This window comes from Hemicordylus capensis, chromosome 5 (assembly GCF_027244095.1).
Source record: "Hemicordylus capensis ecotype Gifberg chromosome 5, rHemCap1.1.pri, whole genome shotgun sequence".
NCBI classification, from domain to species: Eukaryota; Metazoa; Chordata; class Lepidosauria; order Squamata; family Cordylidae; genus Hemicordylus; species Hemicordylus capensis.
The window spans coordinates 33,149,393-33,173,888 of record NC_069661.1 but is presented as its reverse complement, the minus strand read 5'-3'; the positions used below and the strand labels follow the sequence as shown (position 1 = coordinate 33,173,888).

The window sequence follows — 24,496 nt, the reverse complement described above, 5'->3', positions numbered from 1 at the left end:
TGAAGGCATGGTACAGTCACTCACACTAAAGCATGTGCGTGTGTACAGACACTTGAATGCATAATTATACATTATCCTAGCTGGAATCCTAGCATGAAGTAAGGCCAGACATGTGCACGCTCCCTCCCTCTCTCTGTTATGGGCATCGAAATGAGACTGATCTTGAGCACACGGGAGTCCATAACTGACTGCAAATACCCTTTAATATGTTTAAAGTATTAAAGTTCTGTCTCAAGATGCAGGACCAAGGCGGGGATCAAGAGGAACTGCTGCTCAAGATAAAGGAACAGTTCCGTGAAGCCCAAGAGAAATTGAGTTCATTGGAACACCTGGAAGGACAATTAAAGGATAGAGAATCTGAGCTTGAGGCTGAAAAGCGAGAGAAGTTGGAAATGACTCAAAGACTTCATGAAAGTGAAGAAGAGAGGAAATCTCTAACCCAGGGGAAAAATGACCTGGAGCAAGAGCGTGACTCTCTCCATTTGGAGAGAGAGGCACTCAAAAAAGAGGTGGAAAAGATCACCTCCAAGGTAAGCAGGAACGAGCCACAAAAAGGGCTGCTTCCTCTGTCTGAAGCAAGCCTGACTTTGAAGATGGGGAGATACAGGAGAGGGGACATCTTGGCTAAGGGACGTCCCCTCTCTTCAGTCCAACAGCTGGACTGAAGCTCTAGGCAAGTGTTATGTGCCAAGGGCAGGCAATGGGGGAGGGTGGTTTGCTAACAGGGATGGGAATGATTTTGAGCAGACATTCTTGCCACACTTGCTCGGGTACCTGTCCACTGTCACCTGTTAACTACACTGTTAGTCAAGTTGGAGGAACTGGCTGAGTTAAATCTTACAAGTGTGTAGAACGGGTCTGCAGTGTGCGCACAGGCAAATGGCAGAGAAATGAGGAAATGACACATAGAAATAACAGTAGCACAGTTCAAATTGAGGTAGTTGGCAAACTTGGTGATCCCGGGAATTTAAACAATCTGAGCAAAATGTGTACAGGGGAGAGGAGAGCAGGGCAAGGGAGTAATGGGTAGGAAGGAGAAAGAGGTAAAAAGCATAGATTTGGGAGAGGCGGGGTGAGGGGAAGTCCTGTTACCTTTCCTGAATTTGCTGTTTTGTGTGCGTGAAGGAACAAGGCCTAGACCTCTCGGGTTTCTGTAAATAAGCCCTGCTAAATGAATTGTATTATATTCCCAAACCTTCATTATTGTAAATAGGATTCTTGGGCTGCAAATCCCGATGCATGGAGAAGGCTTGCAGGGACAAAAGTTCATTTGTGTTTCACTTTTGGTTTAGCATTTTGACAGTTGATTTTTTGGAGGGGAAAGGGTTTTCTCTGTTTTGTTTTTTTAATGAAGAGGGAATTTTTGTTCTGATTGGCTGGATTAAGGAACTGTTGGGCCAGAAAAACTGTATATATTGATAGGGTTTAGAGTGGTCAGAGTCCTGGAAGGAGAAGTCAAGGGTTTGCACCCTCGAAGGGAGCTGTGGGCCCACTGCCGCCGCTGCTGCCACCTCCTCCAAAAGGGAAACTTCCTTGTTAAAATAAAAAATAGAAGTTTGTGGATCTGTCTCCACCCCACGACTACAAACCTTTCCACATTACTAGAGTTTTGGAGTTCTGGTAATTTTTGAAGGGCTGTTGCAGTAGACTCAGCCACTCAAAAAAGTCTACTTGGTGGCAGCAGTAAATAGGTTAGGAGTAATAGAGAGCTGTTCCTCAGTGTGCAACGCCAAAGGAGTGCTTCCTACCTGTTGGGAGGGTGGAAGCTGGAGTGAGTCTTCCTGGGGTCACGCTAAGACTGCAATGGGGTGCAAACACAGTACCCAAGCTGTGTTTACATGAGCCTACAGCATCCGGGGGTGTGTGTGTGGGGGGGTGACACTGAGACTCCCAGGCAATCGGGCACAAGAGGTTAGCTTGTGACAAGCTCATCCTGAGAAGGATTGGGCCTCAGAGCAAGCCAGGGAGGGAACTTGGAACCTTCTGCTCTTCCCAGAGCGGCTTCATCCCCTGAGGGGAATATCTTGCAGTGCTCACACTTCTAGTCTCCCATTCATATGCAACCAGGGCAGACCCTGCTTAGCTAAGGGGACAAGTCATGCTTGCTACCACAAGACCAGCTTTCCTCTCCTCCAAGATAATCTCCAATGATTGTGTGGAAACCCAACTCTGAGTCTTCCAAAAGCTCTGGTGGTTGAGAATGGCCAGGGCAGTACTCTTGGTCTGGAGTACTCAAAGCTACTGATTGCAGTCCAGTCTTCTCAAGGGGCTTAGCAGCCCAAATGATTCAGCCTAAGGAGAGGGTTTGGTGCAGTGCAGGTGCTCAGCTTTGGCCTACCTTCTGGAACAGTGAAGTGGCACAAAAGCAGCAGGCCTTGACAGCCTCTCGCGGGAAGCATCTTTTCCCAGGAACAAAGTACTGAGAGAACCACTGATTGGGGGAAAGGCAGGGTTTTTATCGGACTGGTTCACCTTAAATCCCCTCAAAGGCAGGAAAACATGTAGGCTATTCCTTATTCAGGTGACAGACATGGCGATTTGGACAGGAGGAGCATGCCTATGTGGCTGATGATTGGGACAAAAGGACACTATTGTCTCAATCTACATACTTAATTGTATGTTCCTGGATATGACTGCATTCTCAATAGTGATGTGCACGGTCCGGAGAAGTCCGGACCGGCACCGAAGGGGGGCCTTGTTTCTAGGGCGGGGAGGGCTTGCTTAGCCCTCCCGCCTCCTTGCCCCCGCCAGCGCCCGTATTGAACAGTATAGGGGCGCTGGAAACCAGCCGCCCCGCCGCCGCCGCCGCCGCGGCGAAATAACCCCCAAAGCCAGCCAGCCAGCCCTCCCTCCCTCCCAGCTAGCTGCCCACCCACCCACCCGCTCGCTCACCCGCTCGCACACTGGATAAAAAACGAGAGGAGCTCTGGCACAGAGCTCCTCTCGTTCGGAAGGCCTCCTGCAGAATGGCGGCTTGCGCATGCGCGCACCGCAAAGCACGCCGTTCTCCGGAGGCCCGGTCTACCCGGCGGGAAAGGGCCGGGTAGACCGGGCCTCCAATCGCTGAGTAGACCGGGCCTCCGATCGCCGGAGGCCCGGTCTACCCAGCGATCGGAGGCCCAGTCTACCCGGCCCTTTCCCGCCGGGTAGACCGGGCCTCCGATCGCTGAGTAGACCGGGCCTCCGATCTCCGGAGGCCCGGTCTACCCAGCGATCGGAGGCCCGGTCTACACGGCGGGAAAGAGCCGGGTAGACCGGGCCTCCGATCGCTGGGTAGACCGGGCCTCCGGAGAACGGCGTGCTTTGCGGCGCGCGCAAGCAACCATTCTGCAGGAGGCCTTCCGAACGAGAGGAGCTCTGTGCCGGAGCTCCTCTCGTTTTTTATCCAGTGTGTGAGCGGTGTGAGCGAGCGGGTGGGTGGGAGGGCAGCTAGCTGGGAGGGAGGGAGGGCTGGCTGGCTGGCTGGCTTTGGGGGTTATTTCGCCGCGGCGGTGGCGGGGGGGGGCGGCTGGTTTCCAGTGCCCCTATACTGTTCAATACGGGCGCTGGCGGGGGCAAGGAGGCGGGAGGGCTAAGCAAGCCCTCCCGCCCTTAAAGGCATACCCCCCACCCAGACCCGAACCAGGCAGGGCCGGACCGGTCCGGCAGTTCGGCCATTCTTTGGAATGGCCGCCGGACCGGTTCGGGCACACTGCTAATTCTCAAGGTAACCAAATAGTACCTTGAGAATGCAGTCACATGTGAAGCTCCTTGCAGCTTCAAGACACTTCCATTTCCTTGGTCCACCAAGAACTCATGCTTCCTCTGAAGCATGCTTAATTCAGCCTGGAGCAAATCTTTCTGCTGCAGCCAACTATCCTACCAATCAAACTCTTTACCTGGCAGAACCCTCTGGTCCACCGCAAAGTCTAATCCCCTCTCTGTTGCACCAGATGCCTCCCTGGGCTTAGGCTACTGAAAGGCAAGGCTTTGGTTCTGGACACGGATAATATGAAAATGGAATTGTGTTTTAATAGTTTGATTTTAAGTGTTAATTTGTTTTAATTGTTTTTATCATGTTGTGAACTGCCCTGAGCAATTTTGGAAGGGCAGTATATAAATCTAATAAATAAACAAATAATATGGGAAACACTGTTCCTTCTAAAACATGTGCATGTATGCGCACTCACACATTTTCTGATATCCACTCAGCTACTTTTAGATCCTGCTCAGGTTGAATCAGGAAGGTCCCACTCTGAATATGTGGGCGCACACACTGCCTTGATACTGCCACCCAGAACAAAACTCATTCCGCACACAGATTAAAAAAATTAGAACACTAATGGGAAAGCAGGCTGTCTAACGATGTACAACTCCACAACAGACTACTAACTAACAATCTTTAATATGTTAAAACTTTGTCTCGAGATGCAGGGCCAAGATGGGGAGCAAGAGGAATTGCTGCTCAAGATGAAGGAGCAGCTCCACAAAGCCCAAGAGAAACTGAGTTCATTGGAACACCTGGAAGGACAATTAAAGGATAGAGAATCTGAGCTTGAGGCTGAGAAACGAGAGAAGCTGGAAATGACTCAAAGACTGCATGAGAGTGAAGAAGAGAGGAAATCCCTAACGCAGGAAAGAAATGACCTGGAGCAAGCACGTGACTCTCTCCAATCGGAGAGAGAGGCACACAAGAAAGAGGTGGAAGAGATCACCTCCAAGGTAAGCAGGAATGGGCCAAGAAATGGGCTGCTTCCTCTCTCTGAAGCAAACCTGACTTCAAAGATGGGAGGTACAGGAGAGGGGATGAGCTGGCTAAGAGTAAGAGTTGGTGGATTGAAAGTGCAGTTTCAGGACTAAAGCTCTAGGCAGGTGATATGCCTAAGGGGGCTAATGGGAGTGTGCTGATCAAATGCTCTCCTGCTGGACCATTGTGTGTCCAGCTCTGTAGACACTCAGGCTGTGGCTGGCTAGTGAATCTGGTTCTGCTGCCCCACCATGCATTCACTATCAACTGGCCCCAGTTTGGGAGCTGGAGGATGTGTAAGCCCTTGAGGCAAAGACCCCACTGACATGAACAGGGCCTGCATGCTCCAGCATGGGGAATTCTTGGAGATGGGCTTGCACCATGGCAACCTGGAGCTGGGTTTGCACCCCCGAAGGGAGCTGTGGGCCCATGGCCGCTACCTCCTCCTCCAAAATGGAAACTCTTTCTAAATTGAGTAAAAGAGCAGGAATAAGTGCAGAACTGCTTGGCCCATCTCAGGTCAAACAACTAGAAGAAAAGTCCCTTGACCTGCAGCAGCTGCTTGAGCTGAGAGAACAGCAGAGTCTGCAGGCTGCAGAAAGGCAGAATGAAGTGGAGCAACGGATAGTCAAGAATGAATCCAAAATGGAAGCTATGCAGAAGGAACAAGAAGAATTGCTTCAGAAGCTCCATAGCACTGAAGAAGACTTCAGAGCTGTAACCCAAGAAAGAGAGAAGTTGGAAACCACGGTAGAAGTTCTTCAGGCTGAGAGGAGTAACATGAGCCAAACTCTACATCGTCTTGGCGAGACTGTGGAGAAGGCAGTTGCAGCGGTAAGAACTCTCTCTTTTAGGAGAAATGCTCTGTCTTGGTGTTTATTACCATTAATATAAACATTCTTGCTGACTTAACTGTGTGTGGTATTCTTATGTATTTAAAGAACTTGCAGCTCCAAACACAACTCCAAAATGCTAATTGTTCTCTTGGAGAACGTAACAAAATGGTAGAAGAACTGAAACAACAAATTGCAGACAAGGATTCCCAGGCTTCAAAACTGGAGGAGAAACTGGGCCAGACAGCTGTTCAGCGGAAGCAAGAAGTAAGAATGCTTTAGTATTTGAAGAGCACTTGAGTATTCAAAGTGTTTCACCTACATTCTCAGTAATTCTTAAACCAAAGCACTTGTGGTGAGCAAGTCCTTTAACAATTCTGTTTGCCTGACATTTTTGCAACATTTTGGATTGGCTTCTGGAAATGCAGCTAATGTCCTAGCTCGCTCCATTTTGGAGGTACTAGTTGATGAGCCTGACTCCATATTTGTTTTGTTTATTAAGGCTGAGGACAGTCAAGAAGAGAGACAGAAATTACTAGCAACACTGAAACATCATGAAGAGCAGGCTGACAGACAGAAGGACTTGATTGCTGAGAAAGACGAGCTGCTTCAGAAACTGGAAGCAAAACTTGTAGAAGAGACAATGCAGCTAAGAGATAAGGTAAGGAAATGACACAGTACACAGCTGAGGAATGTGGAAATGTGCAACATAGAAAGAAACAAGATCCTCTCATCAACCATGTTTTATATTCTAAAATCTTATAAGGCTTTCAAACTTTGTGTGGACTTTAAAATGATTTTTAATGATAGTTTTGCTTCTACCTCTTTTGCTACTTTTTAAAATAATCTTAAATAGTGTTTGATTTTGATATTGTTTGATTATTTCAAGTCTCTTTGCCCTGGGCAAAACTTGCATCTCTAACTTGGGAGTGGGGTGGAACATAGACTTAAAACACATTTTACTGCTCTTGCATTTTTGAAAAACTTTGAGTAACACTAAACCTTAAAAATAGTAATGTAATGGGGGGGCAACGACGGTGTGCAAGTGGGGAGAGGCTGGGTGAGAATCAATGACAGCAGAGGAGGGAAAGAAGGGAAGAGGACGAGAGAAAGGAAGAAACAAGGAGAGAGCAGCAAGAAGCAGGGTGAGGGTGGGGCAGTATCTGGGGTGAGGGGGCTGTGGCGGGTGCCAAAGGGAACAAACAAGCCCTAGGGCACAGATGCTCTGCATGAGTCACGCCAGGTTTTTTAAGATAAAAGGATTCACTTTGTTCATAGGAGAACTTCTTATTCTCGGGTGCTGGAAGCCAGGGGCATCTCATTAGGGTTATCCCTCTCAGGAGCTCCAAAGCAGGACAGAATTTGATTGGATAAAAAACAAGTCCCGCCTACCCGAGCCCGAGGGGGATAACTCCTCCCCAGTTCTTTCTGTCCTCGGCAGCTCCAAGCAGTTTCTTTTCCTCTCTCTGCACCTTTAGCGTGTTTGTTTGTTTGTTTGTTTTTGTTTTGGCTTTTCCTTGCTCTCCTTTGCCTTCTTTATCCATTCCTTTCCAATATCAATTGCTTCACTCCTCTGCCTATATATATTTTTTAAAAAGAAGGAAGAAAAATCTTTAAAGCTTTTCGCTCGTCTGTCCTTCCCCCCCCCCCTCCCCTTCTATCTCTTGCGACTCCTTTAGAGGGCAATGGTTCCTCGGGAAACCACTCAGGTCAACTTCGGCCCGGCCGCTCTCAGCCTTTCCAGGGCCCGCCCCTCGCGTCACACGCCCTGCAGGCTGCAGCGGAACTCTCCAGGCGGGAGCTACATCACCCTCCCGCCGGGCAGCCGTTCCGGCTGCTCCACAAAAGCAGCACTCTCAGACACCCCTGACCCGCCCGAGCTCCCTGCCCGGATTGCGTGGGCGTCGGCTGCTCTGCAGCCTCCTTCGCCTCACACCTGAAACCCGCTGAGCGTCTCCCGCCCTTGGGCCACGAGATGCACTCGGTGGCAGTGGCCTGCAGACGAGCAGGGGCTGAGTCCCCTAAAGAGCTAGAAGAGCTCCGTTTTAGGAGACGCCTGTCCACCTACCCACCACTGACCGTGGAGGAGATACGGGCTATCTTGCTGCGGGCCCAAGAGCTGAGAACGGCAACCAGCACACAGGAACGAACCGCAAGTACCGCCAGTGGGGCAACGGGGGATGGGGGCGGACAGTCCTTCCCGTCTTCATCAAAGGATCGGGGGCAAAAAAGTGAAAAATCTGCTGCTGCACGCCCGAGCCCATCCCCTATAGTTGCAGCTGCCAGCCAGAGTCCAACCTTGTCTCTGCCAAAACAATTCCCCCTGAGTGGCAGGCCTGGTTCAAAAATGCCATGGTGGATACAGGGTTTCAGGTCAGACCACCCAAGAAACCTAAGTCAAAGAAAAATAGGCGTAAATCTAGACACAGGTCTTCCAATCCTGCGTCCTCTCGGTCACCACTATCCCCGCTGGTACAGACCCCCTCTCTTCTGAGGCTTCTGACCATGAAGGGGAACCCCCACTGGAACCCCAACACCCTGTCCCTGACTTGGACACTGTCCCAGATAAACAGGAGAGCAAAGGGTCAGATGGGGATGGAGGAGAACCATCAGCAGTATCTCAACACCTGTTTGGGCAGAGGACTATCCCTCTCTTATGACAAAAATTAGTGAGACCATTGGTCTACAGCAGGCCTGTTCAACTTCGGCCCTCCTGCAGATGTTGGCCTACAACTCCCATAATCCCTGGCTATTGGCCACTGTGGCTGGGGATTATGGGAGTTGTAGTCCAAAAACAGCTGGGGGGCCTAAGTTGAGCAGGCCTGGTCTACAGTCTAAGGCTACACCAGAACAGGAGACAACTAAGGGTGATTTGGTCTTCCCCAGAGCAAAGCAAAAGACTTCGTGTTGCCTATGCCTGAACTCTTTGCTAATGTGGTGAAAGAAGAATGGCTTCTGCCAGCTAAAAATCGTAAACCCATGGTTGTAACTAACAAATTTTACTCTTTTCCAGCAGAAGCCTTTAGATATAGGCGAGAGCCAGCGTGGTGTAGTGGTTGGAGTGCTGGGCTGGGACCAGGGAGGCCCGAGTTCAGGTCCCCATTCGGCCATGGTGCTGGCTGGGTGACTCTGGGCCAGTCGCACTCTCTCGGCCTGGCCTGCTCCGCAGGATTGTTGCGAAGGAGAGACTTGAGTATGTGGTGCACCGCTCTGGGCTCCTCGGCGGAGGAGCAGGTTATGAATGTAAAATAATAATACTATGCTTAGGACACCCAGTACCAATGCCCCCTTTGCCCAGCTGGTGTCAAGTTCACTGGTGCCAAAGGATGGCGCAGCATCCCTCTAAGATCTGGGAGACAGGAAAGCAAAACTCTCATCTAAGAGGGCCCAAGACAACTCAGCACTGGTGACATGTGCCACATCAACGGCTTCTATGGCAGCCGGGGCCTCCCTCTTATGGGTAGTCGAGTTACTCAGTAACCTCCCATCTGACCCAGTGCGCATGCGCCGGCAGCTATTAAACATTCAGAAGCCTCAAGCCTTTATGGCTGACACTACCCTAGACGCCATCCACTTCTCAGCTAGGGTCTCCACAGCCGCAGTGGTCGGCAGACACCATTTATGGCTCAAGAACTGGCAAGTGGATCCTTCATCTAGGGTCAGTCTTACCTCTGTAACATATGACTCCACTAAACTATTGGGGAATCTGACCTACAGGACGTGCTCATAGAGTCCAAGGCAGAAAAAAGATCATTCTGACCTCTGTACGCAAAAGGACCGACAAGCTCTCCTTTCGTAGGCCAGTCCAGAGAACATGTCATTCCTTCAGAGGTGCAAGGACCTTCAGGTCTACTTCACCCTCTAAGCCCAGACAACAGCAACAACAATGTCGCCAGGCCTACCTGGCATGGGGGGCGTTTGCCACTCCTCCTCCATCCTACAGGTTCCTCCCGACGCCAAGGCTTTGGTCCTTCGAGAAGCACCCCAGAATGCTCCAGGTCATTCATCATCTCATAGAGATCAAGGCAATCAAACCTCGAACCAGTTCCCTCAGAAACCCTACGATCAATAGCGGAGGCACTGCACCGCTACAACCGTCTGGCGTCAATCGACCTGAAGGAAGCATACCTCCATGTTACAATACACCCGGACAGCAGGAGGTACCTTCGCTTAAAATATGCGGGTCGCCACTTCCAGTATAGAGCTCTGACATTCGGCCTGTCATCTGCCTCCAACGTATTCACGAAGGTTCTTGCACCACTAATGGCATGGCTATGCATACAAGGGATCCAGGCCTTTGCGTACCTCGACGGCTTGCTTCTGCAATCTTACTCCACTCAAGAATCCCAGAGGGATCTCGAGGCCACTTTCTATGTCCTGGATCTCCACGGGTTCACAATCAATGTGGGGGGACAGACTATCTGACCTTCTCTACAAAGTCACCTTATAAGAGTCGTCATAGACACAACAGCAGCCACTCTCTATACAGCCAGACCGTTGCATATCTCTCCAATCCGAGGTCAGACATGCGTTAGTAGTCCCAAAGGCCTATCTTAGCGTTCTACCGAAGTTCCTGGGCCTCATGGTGGCCACAATAGATGCAGTACCTCGGGCTCGCTTCCATCGCCGCGACCTACAATGGTTCCTCCTTCCACACCAGAAGGCGATCGCCAATGATCCAAGATCCTGCTGGTTATTCCATCTCCAATCCGGTCATCTCTCCAATGCTGGCTGATACCAACAATCTTATAAGCGGCAAGCCCTTCTTGGTTCCTCCCTGGGTCATCGCCTGCACAGCTGCAAGCGACCAAGGATGGGGAGCTCCCCCCAAAACATATCCGCCCAGGGTCTCTGGTCCCCCCAAGAAAGGGATCACAGCATCAACTGGAGGGAACTCAGCCATCAGGCTAGCCCTCTTAACCTTCCAGTATTCCACACAAGCGAGCCATGTCCTGGTAAGACGGACAATATAGTGGCCCAGGCTTATATCAACAAGCAAAGAGGGACCCGATCTCGGTCCATGCACCAAGAGCCAACACTTCTCCTATCCGGGGCAGAGCACCACCTAGAGTCCATAATGCTCATCATGTGAAGGGGAAACTCAGCGTAACAGCAGACTGACTTAGTCACACTGTCATCGCACCAGGGGAGTGGAGTCTACATCCCACGATCTCCAAACAAATCACAGAACGGTTGGGCATGCCAGTCCTAGACCTCTTCGCAGCCCTGTTCAACAGGAAACTGACCAACTTCATGTCCAGATTCCCATGCCCAGGCGTGACTGCAACCGACGCCATGTCAGCACCCTGGCCAGAAGGGCTGCGGTATTCATTTCCACCAACTCTGCTGCTAGCAAGAGTGTTCCGCAGAATCCGACTGCTCCGGGTGGTAGTCATCCTCTAGTCACATTCTGGCCCAGGCACCCCTGGTGTTCCGGAGCTACATCCCATGGAGGCGTGGACGCTAGATGAACACCCTCAAAATCAAGACCTGCTGTCACATAGACCCATTCTACATCCCGATCCAGCCTGGTTGCGCCTTGCCGCTTGGAGACTGTGCGGCGCCTCCTCAGGCGGAAAGGCTTCTCTGGCACACTCCTGAACACTATGCTGGCCTCTCGCCGACCCTCAGCTGAGAGAGTATATCAGTACACGTAGAGGATGTTCCTGCGTTGGAGCTCTAGACACTCCATTCCACAAGGCTCGGAATCCATCCGACACCCTCTTCAATTCCTTCACCATGGCCTAGAGAAAGGCTTCTGTCCTAACACCTTAAAGCGACAGACAGCGTCCCTGCTTCCTATGCTGCCCAGCACGGACTCCCAGATTTCTCAGGCTCACGCTGACCTTTGTCGGTTCCTAAGAGGCGCTTCCCTCCTGTCGCCACCTACAATGCATAGGTTCCCCACCTGGGAGCTACACATAGTCCTGCGAGCTCTTCTATCATAACCCTCTGAGCCACTTTGAACCATTCCTATTCGGATTCTCACGTTTAAGTTGGTTTTCCTGGTGGCCGTTATCTCAGCAAGGAGAGTCTCTGAGCTTCGGGCTCTGTCTGTAAATAAATCCTTCTGCATCTTTCTCGAGGACGCGGTGCGCTTGATACGGACCCTTTCCTGCTACCAAGGGTGTCATCAGCACTCCATCTCTCCCTCACTCTGCTAAAAAGAAGTGGCACAGGCTAGACGTGCCCCATTGTCTCAAGGTGTACATCACACGCTCTGCCTCGTCCCAGACCTCGGACGCGATGTCCGTCTCCTTCCATCCACTCCCTAAGGGGTCAGCGGTGTCGTCAACTGCCATTGCAAGGTGGATCAGAGCCTGCATCTCGATGGCATACGAGTCCCAACGCCTCAGACCACCAGCCTCTATTGTAGCCCATTCCATGAGGTCAGCAGCTGCATCGGCGGCTTTCTCTACTGCTGCTTCGGTCGAAGTAATTGGCAGGGTGGCCACATGGGCTTTTTTCATCTACATTCATCAAGCATTACAAAATCGTTGAATTTGCATCTGCCAGAGCCTCCTTCAGGAGACGGGTGCTGCAACAGGTCCTTCCTCAATAATGTCAGACCGCCCCTGCCCGCGTTGGTCAGCTGTGGTATGTCCCAATGAGATGCCCCTGGCTTCCAGCAACCAAGAAAGGAGCATTGGTTTCATTTACCGTGAAGGCTTCTTCTGGTTGCTGAAGCCAGGGGCATCTCGGCCTACCCAGCTACGGCGCTCTGACCTACTCGCTATCAAGGAATGGGATTCATAGGGCCCAGGCCTGGGGTTTCCTCCTGGTTTCCCCTTCCTGTTGTTTCCTGTTCCTTCTCATTCTTCTCTATCGGGTGCAAGCCTAGTTCGCCTATCGGCCCGAAAGAACTGGGGAGGAGTTATCCCCCTCGGGCTCGGGTAGGCGGGACTTGTTTTTTATCCAATCAAATTCTGCCCTGCTTTGGAGCTCCTGAGAGGGATAACCCTAATGAGATGCCCCTAGCTTCAGCAACCAGAAGAAGCCTTCACAGTAAGTGAAACCAATGCTCCTTTCACACCCATTCATATGAATGCAGTGAATCCTCCCCCCCTTTTTTAAAAAAAAATCTGTTTGGAATTTTTAAAAATTGTCTTAAGTTCCCTACTGTTTCCTCTACTAGATAGACAAAATAAAATGTCACTGATGGCAATGAATACCAGAAGTCTGATCAGATAGGCTCGGGAAGCATCCATGATATTTGTATTCCATGTACCTTCTTATCTTCCTAGTTAGAAAAGTTGACGGAAGAATTAAGCGTACAGGCTAGTGAAAAGAATCTGTTGCTAGCCGAGCAGAGAGCACAAGCACTGAACCTGCAACAGCTGGCAAAGGAAAAAGCCTTGCTTCAAAAGGAGAAAGATGACCTCCAGCTGACAGTGGAGAGCATTAGAGCAGAAAATGACCAACTTCGGGATAACTTGGATGAAAACACTGAGAAGGTATAGGAAGCTGTTCAGCACATGGAATCCTGGTCCTGTGTGTTGCCCTTTTGGAGTCAGATGTTCAGATCCAGCACCTGCCTTTAGACTGAACCCCCACAGTGTGACTGTCAAAATGCTGCATATAGTTTAATGTGCTCCTGGGAAACTTCCTAAAAGTACCGCATCACAGTGGTGAGGCAGGGTGGTTACAAAGCTGTATCAGGGCCTTAATCTTGATTGTGTATTAACTTGTAAATGTATGGGTTGGATCCAAAGCTTCTGTTACTTTTACAGAAGTGCTCCTTGCACTGTGGGTGCTGCCCATTATACAGGGCAGTCAAGGAACTTGGGCATATGCCCACATCTTCTAGATTAAAATGCTTACGTTGGAAGAATCTTGCAGTGTTAGAGTAAGAAGAAGAGGAATTGCGGTTTGTAACCCCAGGGTTTAGATACTTCTGATAGTTGCTCTGGTTTGAATGTGTTTAAGAGATGGAGACGCTAAAACTGATGGAAACTCCTATTTCCTTTCCAAGGTCAGCTTGCTTGGTAGATAGAGCCCTAAGCATAATGGGGCTTACCTAGAAGAAACAAAGCTGTTAAGCCATAGGTTCTCAAACTTGGATCCACAGATGCTGGTGGACCACAAATCTCCAGAACTTGGCACCCCAGTTGCTGGTGGACTACAGCTTCCATTGATGACAGGAGTTGCATTGTTGGATAGGCTAGGTTTGTCTTCAGCTGAGTTTGATCACCTAGGTATTAGAAGGACAATATCAGTTTCATCTTGGAGGTGACATTTAGTGATGTGCCTGGACCGGTCCTGAGGCCATTCTGCAGGCCTCCGGACCTGTCCAGACATGGGCAGTTTGGGGTTCGGATGGATTGGGGTGGGAGGTTCCTTTAAGGGCGGGGGAGCATGCACGCACGTCACAGAGATGTGAAGCACGCGTGTGACATACACACGCTCAAACGGCTTCTTGAAGCCTTTTGCAGCCAAGCGGGGAAAGGGGCGGCAGGGAGGTATCCTGCCACCCCGATTACTAACGAGAATATGCGTGCCGGAGGGGGGGAAATGGCGGGAGGGGTAAGTAAACCCTCCCCTGCCCTTAAAGGAACCCCCCCACCCCAGTGCCGGACCGCAGCTCCGCGGTTCTGTGCACACCCCTAGTGACATTATCATATGCATCACTGCTTAATCCATAGTCCATGTCTTCCAGTTCTCCGAAACTAATGCCAAGCAGGAGTGTGCTTTAGATGAACTGAGAGAGCAACTAAAAGCCATCCAAGAAAAACTGCCAGAGGGTAAAGATGACCACCACAGGGAACGTTTGGAAGGCAAAGTGTTAAAAATAAAGGTAAAATAGAATTCCACAACTTTTTAATGTGCACATAATACTGTGTCCTTTTCCTGTACTGATGTGCTTAAATTATCCTGTTTTGCATGCCTTGTTCATCAAATTCCCATTATAGGAGGACACACTGTCTTTATATGATCTTGTAATTAAATGCGGGGGGGGGGGGGTGTGATATGATAAACTTAGTTTGTTAGCCGCTCCTTAACAAATTATTCTCTGGGTGGCTCACAACAGAGGAGTGTCCCTATAATACAAAGCTGCTTGGGCCTCACTGACAGACATGCAACACCCAGATCAAACCACAAGAGATAGAAACATGCCATTCTTGCAAGTAGGTTCCAGACCTTGCCCAGACTACCAAAAATACCCCAGAAAAACACATTAATACCCCAGGAAATTAGCATGGCTCATGGCCAGTGTGCCCTCTAAGGTGTGCGTGCGCATGTGCCTGCGCTCACAAGTTTTCTGATGTCTGCTCAGTTAACTTTAGATCCTGCTCAGGTTGAATCGGGAAGGCCCCACTCTGAATGTATGTATGCACACACTGCCTTGATACTCCCGCCTGGAACAAATCTCATTCCACACACAGATGAGAAAAATTAGAGAATACTGCTCATGGCCTCATAGAGCTAGGAAAAGACAAGAGGCATGGCAACATAAGGCATATGTTTGCAAACTGCAAGGCATATGTGTCTTTCTGCCTGTTACTAATTCCATGGCCACAGAAGGCACTATGGCTTGGATTCAATGTGCCCTTCTGCTAGCTAGAAGCCCTTTCTATTCACAGAAGGGCTGTTCCTGACATAGTGTGGAAAAAGCAAGCGTGACTTGTCCCCTTAGCTAAGCAGGGTCCACCCGGGTTGCATATGAATGGGAAACCTGATGTATGAGCACTGTGAGATATTCACCTTAAGGGGTGGAGCCACTCTACGAAGAACAGAAGCTTCCAAGTTCCCTCCCTGGCATCTCCAAGACAGGACTGAGAGAGATTCCTGCCTATAACCTTGGAGAAGCCTCTGCCAGTCTGTGTAGACGATAGGGATGTGCAAATTGATTCAGGCACAAATCAATTTGAACCCGAATCTAGCTGATTCAGGTGATTTGGAGATAAAACAAATCACCCCTGTGGTCCATTGGCTAGATTCGGATCCAAATAGAATCGTGCCTGATTCGGATCGATTTGAGATTCGAATCCCTCCTATTAATTTCCACAGATTCCCGGCTTTCATTTTTTAAACAAACGCTAAGCTCTAGCCCTTTTGTAGAAGTGGAGTTAAGGAGCAAAATGTGTGATCACTATTTTTCCAGTGTTTAGATTCTTTGGTGTATAATAACTTTCCCTCAATGAATCCTTACGAGGATTCATTACACACTTTCATTTCTTCTATTCATTTTGACCATCTTTTGGACAGTGGGACACTAGAACCTAGGAAGCTGTCGTATACTGAGTCAGACCATTTGTCTATCTAAATCAGTACTGTCTTCACAGAATGGCAGCAGCTTCTCCAAGGTTGCAGGCAGGAATCTCTCTCAGCCCTATCTTGGAGATGCCAGGGAGGGAACTTGGAACCTTCTGATGCTCTTCCCAGAGCGGCTCCATCCCCTGAAGGGAATATCTTACAGTGCTCACGCTTCTAGTCTCCCATTCATTTGTAACCAGGGCAGACCCTGCTTAGCTAAGGGGACATGTCATGCTTGCTGCCACAAGACCCGCTCTCCTTCCATGACACTGCCAACTATACCCCCCTCCCACCCACAAGGCAGTGGGGTACTACTCAGTTTATGTTTTAGGGATTTTTTCAAGTGTTTAGGCTCTTTGGTGTATAATAACCTTTCCTCATAATGAATCCTCATAATGAGGATTCATTACACACCAAAGAGTCTAAACATCTCAAAAATTCCTAAAATATAAACTGAGTACCCAGTGGCTTGTGGGTTATGGAGTAGCTGGAACATGGGATGCCACTAATTCCCCACCCCCACCTGCAAAGCAGTGGGGTCAAAATGAGCAGAAGAAATGAAAGTGCATAATGAAGACACAAAAGACTCTAAAGACTCCAAAATATCTAAAAATAAACTGAGTACCCCAGTGTGGGTGGAGGAGGGGGTGTAGTTGACACATGGCAGTTGACAGTTGGCACTGTTCAGTGATAGTCAAAATGAACAGAAGAAATGAAGGTGTGAATGAATCGTAGGGATTCATTATGAGGAAAAGTTATTATACACCAAAGAATCCAAACACTTGAAAAATAATAACCACACCTTTTGCTCCATAACTCCACTTCTACAAGGGCTAGATCTTAGCTTTTTAAAAAATGAAAGCTGGGGACCCATGTTAGGGTTATGGTTGTTGTTGTTTTATAAATCAAATTAATAAAATAATAATATGATGATGTCGAATCCCCATTATTTCCTATGGCGGAAATGTTCAAAATGTTCATGGGGAACTACCTACCATTCAAATTCGGTGCCCCTAGGACTTTAAGTGGTCCAAATTGATCTGAATCTAATCAAAGCAAATACAAATCAAATTGGATGCTTTGGGGGCGGGGGTAGATTTGGACACAAAACAAATCAGGGGTGATTTGTTTGGGGCACAAATTGAATTTTAAAAATCAATTTATGCGCATCCCTAGTAGACAATACTGAGCTAGATGGACCTATGGTCTGACTCATTATATGGCAGCTTCCTATGTTCCTATGACTTTGCACAAACTCTTTCACATGTCCTTTTTATGTTCCTCTAGGCTGTACGTGCTGCTATATGTCTCTCCCTTATTCAGCGCTACTCATATAACCCCAATGCATTGTGCCATTGTACTGCAAGAAGTTTGCTACTAGCACTTCTGCAAGAGAGCACTAATACCCTTTCTCCTGTCCATGCTTCTGTGGATTCTAACCATTATCTCAAGTGAGTCCGGTCTTTGAATCCTGGGTCAGAGAGAAAGGGGTCATCCCTCGGACTGATATAACATTCATTAATTAGACAAAATAACTTTGTCCTACAAATTCATTCTGTAGCAGGCCGAGTTACTTCAGTTGCTTATGATCAAGCACTACTGTTGTGGTTATCTGGACTCTTGCATTTTGGTCGTGCAGTACTTAAAATTCTCCCGTTGGAATAGGTAGGAGTTAAATGATTTACTTTGGCTGAGTTGTGCCCTATGAGCAGTGAGGTATATTTAAATGGTTGATTGGCCCCCCAGAAAGCCCACAAAAATGGAATTTCCTGATATAAAAATATCAAGTTTTTCCCAGCATGCCCAGCAGATCCCCAGCAACTTCCAGTTTAAAGAAATTTGTGTGGTTAACTACTTCCTAACACCATTATTCCTCAACAGCTTGAACTGAAGCTTGTTTGAACAAATAAGTGTGCATGCTCCCTCCATCTAGTTCTGTGACAGGAAATTAGTTAAATATTTTGACAGTATGGGAAACTATAGGATGTAGATGGTGGACTTCTGTGGGCAAAGACCTGTTGCTTTTATTTCTATATAGCACCTAAAGTGTAGTAGTAATTTTGTTGATGGGTTAGAACTATAGATGTTGAACTATAACTCTCATCACCCACCCACCCATCCACAATGGCCCATTGTGGTTGGGGTTGATGGGAGTTGTAGTCCAACATAATCTGGGGTCACAGGGTTGTGGAACTCCTGGGTTAGAAAGATTCGCTTCTGTCAGTAATCCTCTCTAATAAAACGCTTGGTGTCCGTCCGTGGACGGACACCAAGCGTGCGTTCGTGCCTTGACTGTTTTGAGCATGCGCAGAGCGCATGCTCAGAACAGTCCAAGAGAGACATGACCGCCAGCACCCGGCGGCGATGTTGAGCGGCCACAAACGGCCACCCCGAAGAAGCCGGGACTGCGGAGGAGGAAGAGACTGGCTGAGGCGGCGGCTCTGCCGCCGCCTCGGCCATTAGCGGCGGCAAAGGACCAAGCGCCAGGAGCCGCCAAACATCTTGGGTGGCCAGAAAGAGCCGCCCCAGGAAGACAGGAATGGGCCCGGGCAGCGGAGGGCCCGGCCGGAGCCGCGGCGGGTGGCGGGCCCGCCGGAGCCCTGGATGGCCGGCCCGGCCGGAGACGCAGGCCGTGGTGGGTGGCGGGAGGGGGAATGGCGGCGGGGGTCCAGACCGGCCCAGGGAGACAAAAATGCTGCCGCCGCCGAAGTCCCACCCTTCCTCCCTCCCAACTTCCGAAACCACCTTACCCCGGCCCGTGACAGTTGAGGAAAGGAAGAGCTCAATTGAAGAGGGAAAGAGGAGCTCGCAAGCAGTGTTCCTCCCTCTACAAAGGCTCTGCCCGAACTGGCGCTTTAGGCAGAAAGGACGTAAGAGGCGTCCTTTCCGCCCCAAGCGCCAGTTCGGAAAGAGGCTTTGCAGAGGGAGGAGCACTGCTTGCGAGCTCCTCTTTCCCTCTTCAATTGAGCTCTTCCTTTCCTCAACTGTCACGGGCCGGGGTAAGGTGGTTTCGGAAGTTGGGAGGGAGGGTGGGACTTCGGCGGCAACGGCGGCAGCAGTACTTTAAAAAAAAGGGGGGGGGAGGAAAAGGCTAGCGCCCGTTATTATAACGGGCTTCAAAATACTAGTATATTTATAAATTCGTCGACTGACTTGCAGCTAAATGTTCATTGTCTTTCCTTTTCAGGAGATTCTGAAGAAATTTCCTGTGCTGGAGAAGAGGTCTGAATATCTTGAAAGAGTCTCTCTCAATGTAAAGTCTGATCTCAATGGTCCAAAAGAACTTGTAGCCAAGGGACTTGTAGATCTTTGCCGTGAGGAAGCAAAAACCATCAGAAGGCTTCAAATGGAGCATGAACTCATCAGTAACCGTCTTCACAGGTTGCTGAACAAACTTCAGGTATTGTATGCTACTGGTTAAACAATTGCTTGTTACTTCTGAAGCACCTCACTTATACCTATACAGTTGCTTATATGAAACATATAAAAACATCTCTTGTGGGATGCCTTCACTTAGGAGTGTGCATGGACCAATTTTGGCAGTTCGGCCCAAATTTCGAGGGTTCGCGCTTATGTTTTGTGCATTTTTGAACCGCAAGCTGGTTGTCAAACAGACCATCCAGTCCATCCAACCAAACCAGCTCAACCCAGTCTGAGGGGCTGTGCTTGTAAAGGGAGTCCTGGCTTGAAAGGGCTTCTAAAGGGCAATGGAGGGATTGGCAGTGAGAGGGCAACCTTTGAAAGTAGATGTAAGCCGCTTATTGGGGCAGCTGTCACTCCTCAAATCTCCTCTGGCGCAGACCCAGTGCAGAGCTCTTCCTGCCCCCCGCCAGCAGACCACCCACATAGTTGCAGCACGGTTCCGTGACTACCTGGAATGCATGGAGGCCAGTCGGTTATGGAACCACGCCACTGTGTGGGTGCGCTTCTGGGAGGAGCCTTGTGCTTGGGGCTGTGCTAGGAGGGTTTTGAGGAGTGGCAGCAGCCATCCCAGTAAGCACCTTACATCTACTTTCAAAGATGTCCTTGCACAGCCCCACCCCCTGCCATCCTTTGGAAGCCCTTTCAAGCCTGGATTCCCCTTTGCTTGTAAAAGGGAAATCTCCCCAGATTCCCCTTTTTACAAGCATAAGCCCTTGAACCGGTCCACCACAAAATGGTGGGCCAGTTTGATCTCTGACCAGACCGCCTTTCCTGAAGGCCAGTCTGGTTCACGACTGAACTGGACCAGTCTGCAGCTCACTGACTTGTGGTTGAACCATTTGTACACACCCCTCTCTTCAATGGCTTCGCCACTTCTATAAATTTTGTGCTTCAGAGAAGTGCAATTTGGATAGTGACGGAAGTGCTTCCCTCTCATAGTTGGACTACTGTGTTGAGTTCGCTTGAAAGCCAGCATATAAGGGTTCCTTCATAAAAGGTTGTGTAACTGAGTGGTAGAGCACATGCACTGCATGCAAGAGGCCATTCTCTGGTATCTCCCCAGAGCCGAAAAGGCCCCCTGCCTGAACTCTGGAGAGCTGCTGCCAGTCAGTGTTGACAGGGCTGGCCTAGATGAACAAGTAGTCTGACTCTGCCCCATACTGCTTCATGTGTTAATATAATTCTGTCTTCCAGTCCCACACAGGCTTGTCTGCCAAAGTGTCCTTTTTGCATCTCCCCAGAATTCCTGCTGCTGTTACAGTGGAGACTGCTTCTGAATTGGGGCATCTCTACTATGGACATAGGCCAATTCTTTGGCTTCATACCCATACCAATGACTGGCAGTGGCTCTCCCAAGGTTTTAGGCTGGAGTCTTTCCTAGCCCTAACTGGAGATACTGAGAATTGAACCTGGGACCTTCTGCATCCCAAACATGTGCTGTAATGCTGAGCTATGGCCCCTTGATATACTGTCACGCCCAGGACTACCTGCAGCATCTCCTGCCCCTCTCCTTCTGCAGGCAAGAGCCTGGAGCCTCATCAGAATCCCCAGTGGTCAGGGCCCAGAAAAGACCCATCAATACTTCATGTATCCCTATTACATTGTACCTTTCAAAATCTAAACTATAAAGTCAGGAGCTAATCTTAGCTGGAAAGCGGGGTGCCATTTGGCTTGGGATGATGGGAGTTGTAGTCCAGCTTCTGGAGACTCAAGGTTGGGAACCCTGATGCAGAGTTCTTTAGCTCCTTTTTTAACCTCATACCTTTTTTCTAGAATGCTTTCAAGAAACCTATTCAAATGGTTGGTTGGTCTTTTCTCCCACCCCCTGAACTGACATGGAGGATAAAATTCAGGCAGACATCTTAGATTTCTCACTATATGTTATTTAAAATGCTACATTCTCCCTCCGAAGAGGGTTGTATCCGCCATTAGTATGGGTTGTCTCGACCTCCTGCTCCTAGATAGGGCCAATCGCTGAGTTTTCATGTGACCAGGAAGGAGGAGCAATCCCTCAACCTCAGTTTTTCACCTTGTCTTGCTCCTACAGGTTCTACCCATCTGCTTCAATAAGCCAGTTCCTGGGGGTTTTGCAGAAGGGCTTGGTTGAGGGGCTCCAGCCTAATACCCTCCTATGTCAAGTCTTTGCCCTGTCCTTGGTAATGGAAGGGCGAGGAGGCTCTTCCCTGACCAGACACCCACAAGTACAGAGGTTCCTAAAAATGGCAGCCATTCTTAAAAAAAACCCCGCAGTACACAGGTTCCCCACGCGGGACCTGAACTTGATGTTGCAGGCTCTTGCCAAGCCTCCCTTCGAGTCTCTGAGGTCTGTTTCACTTAAGCTCCTGTCCTTAAAGGTCTTCTTATTATAACATCATCTGCAAGGACGGTATCTGATCTGGGACCACTTTCCGTGCGGAAGGACTTGGGTTTAGAAGAAGAATATGATCTTCTTCAAACTGACCCTACCTTCTTACCCAAAGTTAACCCTGTCTTTCACAGCTCTCAGGAGTTAATGCTGCCTTCCTTTTGCCTCAGGCCTGCTTCCCTGAAGGAAGAGCAGTGGCGTACCTTGGGTGTGTATAGGGCCCTAAGGGTCTATTTAAAGAGCACAAAGACCTTCAGGGTCTCAGTCTCTTATTTCTTTTCAAGATTGCTCTCTGGGAAGGAAGGTGTCTACTTCCACCCTTGCTAGCTGGATCTGCCAATGTATTGAACAGGCTTACGCAGCAAATGGGGTGCCTTCTCCACGGGGTACTACGGACCACTCCACTAAGAGTTTAGTAGCTTCGGCCACTTTCTCCACCTCTGCCCCATTGGTAGACATTTGCCGGGTCGCCACCTGGTCGTGTTTGTCTACCTTCTTGAAACATTATAAAATACTGGGCCTCAGCCGCTTCTGCTTTTGGCAGGAGGGTTCTGCAGCAAATGGCTCCATCTTAGGGACCAGACTCTCCAAGGCCCACCCAGTATCTTTCAAGGGGCTCTAGAAGATCCCGTACTACTGGTATATACAACCCTCTTCTGAAGGAGAACGAATCGTTGGCACTTACCTAAAAGGTTATTCTCCTCAGAAGTATGGGTTGTATCCACCCAACCCGGGTTCATCTGGGTCTTATTCTTCTGTCCTTTTGACTGTGAGCAGTGTTCCTTTCTGGGTGGACTGTTCTCCCTGGAGGGTATTGTGTTATTGTTAAGCAATATTCCGTGTGGTACTCTCTTCCTTTTGCATGTATTGTGGCTTGTCACAGTGGGAAGTTTATTAATGGTTTCTGGCAACAGAGCATAGAGAGCTGGCTACATACCGAGGTTGAGGGGATTGCTCCTCCCTCCTGGTCATGTTGAAGCTCTGTGATTGGCCCTTGTCTTGATTGGAACAGGATGTCAAGACAACCCATACGATTGTCGGATACAACCCACACTTCTGAGGAGAATGATCTTCCAGTTAAGTGCCAATGATTCATTCTTGAGTTATGTAATCCTACAAAATAATGCCTGGTGTGCTCATGAAATGATCTTTCCATTTCAACAGTACTATTATAGCCGCTTGTACAAAAAGAAAAGTGAATACTATGTTAATATCAGCAACTACACCATGGAGCTGCTTGATGAGAGGAAAAAACAAGAGGAGCTGCTAACTCAGATTCAAAGCCTGAAAAAGCCTGATTTGGAGCAACATGGTGCTGTTTCTGAACAGCTCGATATCCTTGAAATGAGCCAGAACTTGGATTCCTACATAGAGGTAGCACTCTGTCAAAAATCTCCTGTGGGGAGCTAGCCTGTCTTAAGCTGCTGTTAAATTTGAGATGTCAAATCCTTTTCCTTAATGCTTCTTTCTAGACATTAAAGAAAACGAAACCACCAGTCTTTCTAGAATATCCAGTATAAACTTCGGCCAGTACTCTTATTTCTAGTAGATGTATTCCATGCTAGGGGTGCGCGAAAAACTGGAAAACCTGGTTCAGTTCAAGTAGAACAAAACTCGAATGAAACCAGGTCCAGCCCGCTTTTGTGCACACTGGGAGCCAGGCCCAGTCTGGCTCAAGTTCAGGCCTGGGGGGTGGGAGAGGAGAAAAAATATTTGTCCCCCCCCCCCAAATGGCCAACTTACTGCCATTGTGGGGCTTTGGGGAGTGCTGCCATGGGGGGGGGTCTCCTGAGGTTCCCACCCCCCATGGCAGCACAGCTTTTTTACTGGAAAAATCTCCCCCCCCCCCCCACCAGTGCAACAGGTTGCAATGCACTGATGGCCAGTGGCTGGGTCATAGATGGCCAGTGGGCATGCGTGGCAGTCTCCAGATTGGCCACCGCCAACACTGAGAGGCCAGAAATGGGCTGTTTGAGACCCGGAGGGAGGGGGAACCTCAGGACACACACACACATAGCCACAGCAGCACACACACCCAGAAGCCCCGCAATGGTCGTAAGTCCGCCATTTTTTGTGTGAATTTAAAAAAAAAAACCAAGCCCCTGGACCGAACCGGTTAGTTTGGCTCAACCTCGAGCCACATTCTGAGTGCAAGCTGGCTTGCATACCCCTAATCTATGCCTATCAGTGATAGGGCAGGATTGATTGTACTCTGTACTTCAAAAAAGGAAAAGCAATATTGCTGCTGTCGCTGCCACCTCCACTCGCCAAGTGAAAGAAGCTTCTAGAAATCTTATTGCAAAGGTGGAGCCTAGGGAGGTGGACAATAAATAAGGCAACTTTACGCGCTATGGGGACAGGAAGTAAATGTTTGAGATGCAGCAGAGGCAGACCCAGGCACATGCTACTTGAAAGCATTTTCTGTCAGAACTCTCATTTTCCTGAAAATGAAGACTGAGAAACTTATTTCTGTTGCTTCCTAACTTCTCCCCCGCCCCAAAGCTGATATTCAAGTTACTTGCCTGATTCGATGCTACACAGAATGCAAAGTCTACCCAAGGCACAGCATTGGTGTCTAAACTAGCTCAATACACTAATCATATGTTTGTATCTTTTGATGCAGCAAGTTCTGAAAGATGCCTCAGAAGCTGAGGAAGAATTACTTGGTATTGAGATGACGTTGCAACAAATGGAAAGTGATGGTAAAGAAGCAAAGCAGTATTTCGACCAGTGTTCAGTTCGTTTTGATTTACAAGCCTTTGAGGCAGGAATAAAGCAAGACAATGAAAGACTTTTGTCCGTGGGCCGGCTTTTGAAACCTAAATCTCAGGTACAAGGGACACTTTGATATATAGCTGTAAAAATATTGTGGTGTATGTGTGTCTGTTTAAACCC

The 24,496-nt window shown here is 49.0% G+C and overlaps 1 protein-coding gene across 4 annotated transcripts in view; it reads left to right on the top strand.

The window, feature by feature from the left end:
- The window catches only part of CENPE (centromere protein E), an 81,979-nt gene that overhangs the window by 41,606 nt on the left and 15,877 nt on the right, over positions 1 to 24,496 (top strand). For 2 of the 4 annotated variants that reach the window (XM_053257478.1, XM_053257475.1), the window contains 10 exons: positions 237 to 530; positions 4,396 to 4,701; positions 5,246 to 5,560; positions 5,668 to 5,826; positions 6,062 to 6,220; positions 12,804 to 13,013; positions 14,216 to 14,353; positions 19,001 to 19,213; positions 22,766 to 22,975; positions 24,225 to 24,431. In XM_053257478.1, the coding sequence (XP_053113453.1) occupies positions 237 to 530; positions 4,396 to 4,701; positions 5,246 to 5,560; positions 5,668 to 5,826; positions 6,062 to 6,220; positions 12,804 to 13,013; positions 14,216 to 14,353; positions 19,001 to 19,213; positions 22,766 to 22,975; positions 24,225 to 24,431 (2,211 nt within the window). The remainder of the gene's footprint in view (positions 1 to 236; positions 531 to 4,395; positions 4,702 to 5,245; positions 5,561 to 5,667; positions 5,827 to 6,061; positions 6,221 to 12,803; positions 13,014 to 14,215; positions 14,354 to 19,000; positions 19,214 to 22,765; positions 22,976 to 24,224; positions 24,432 to 24,496) is intronic. The other 2 variants (XM_053257477.1, XM_053257476.1) reach the window with 2 other exon arrangements.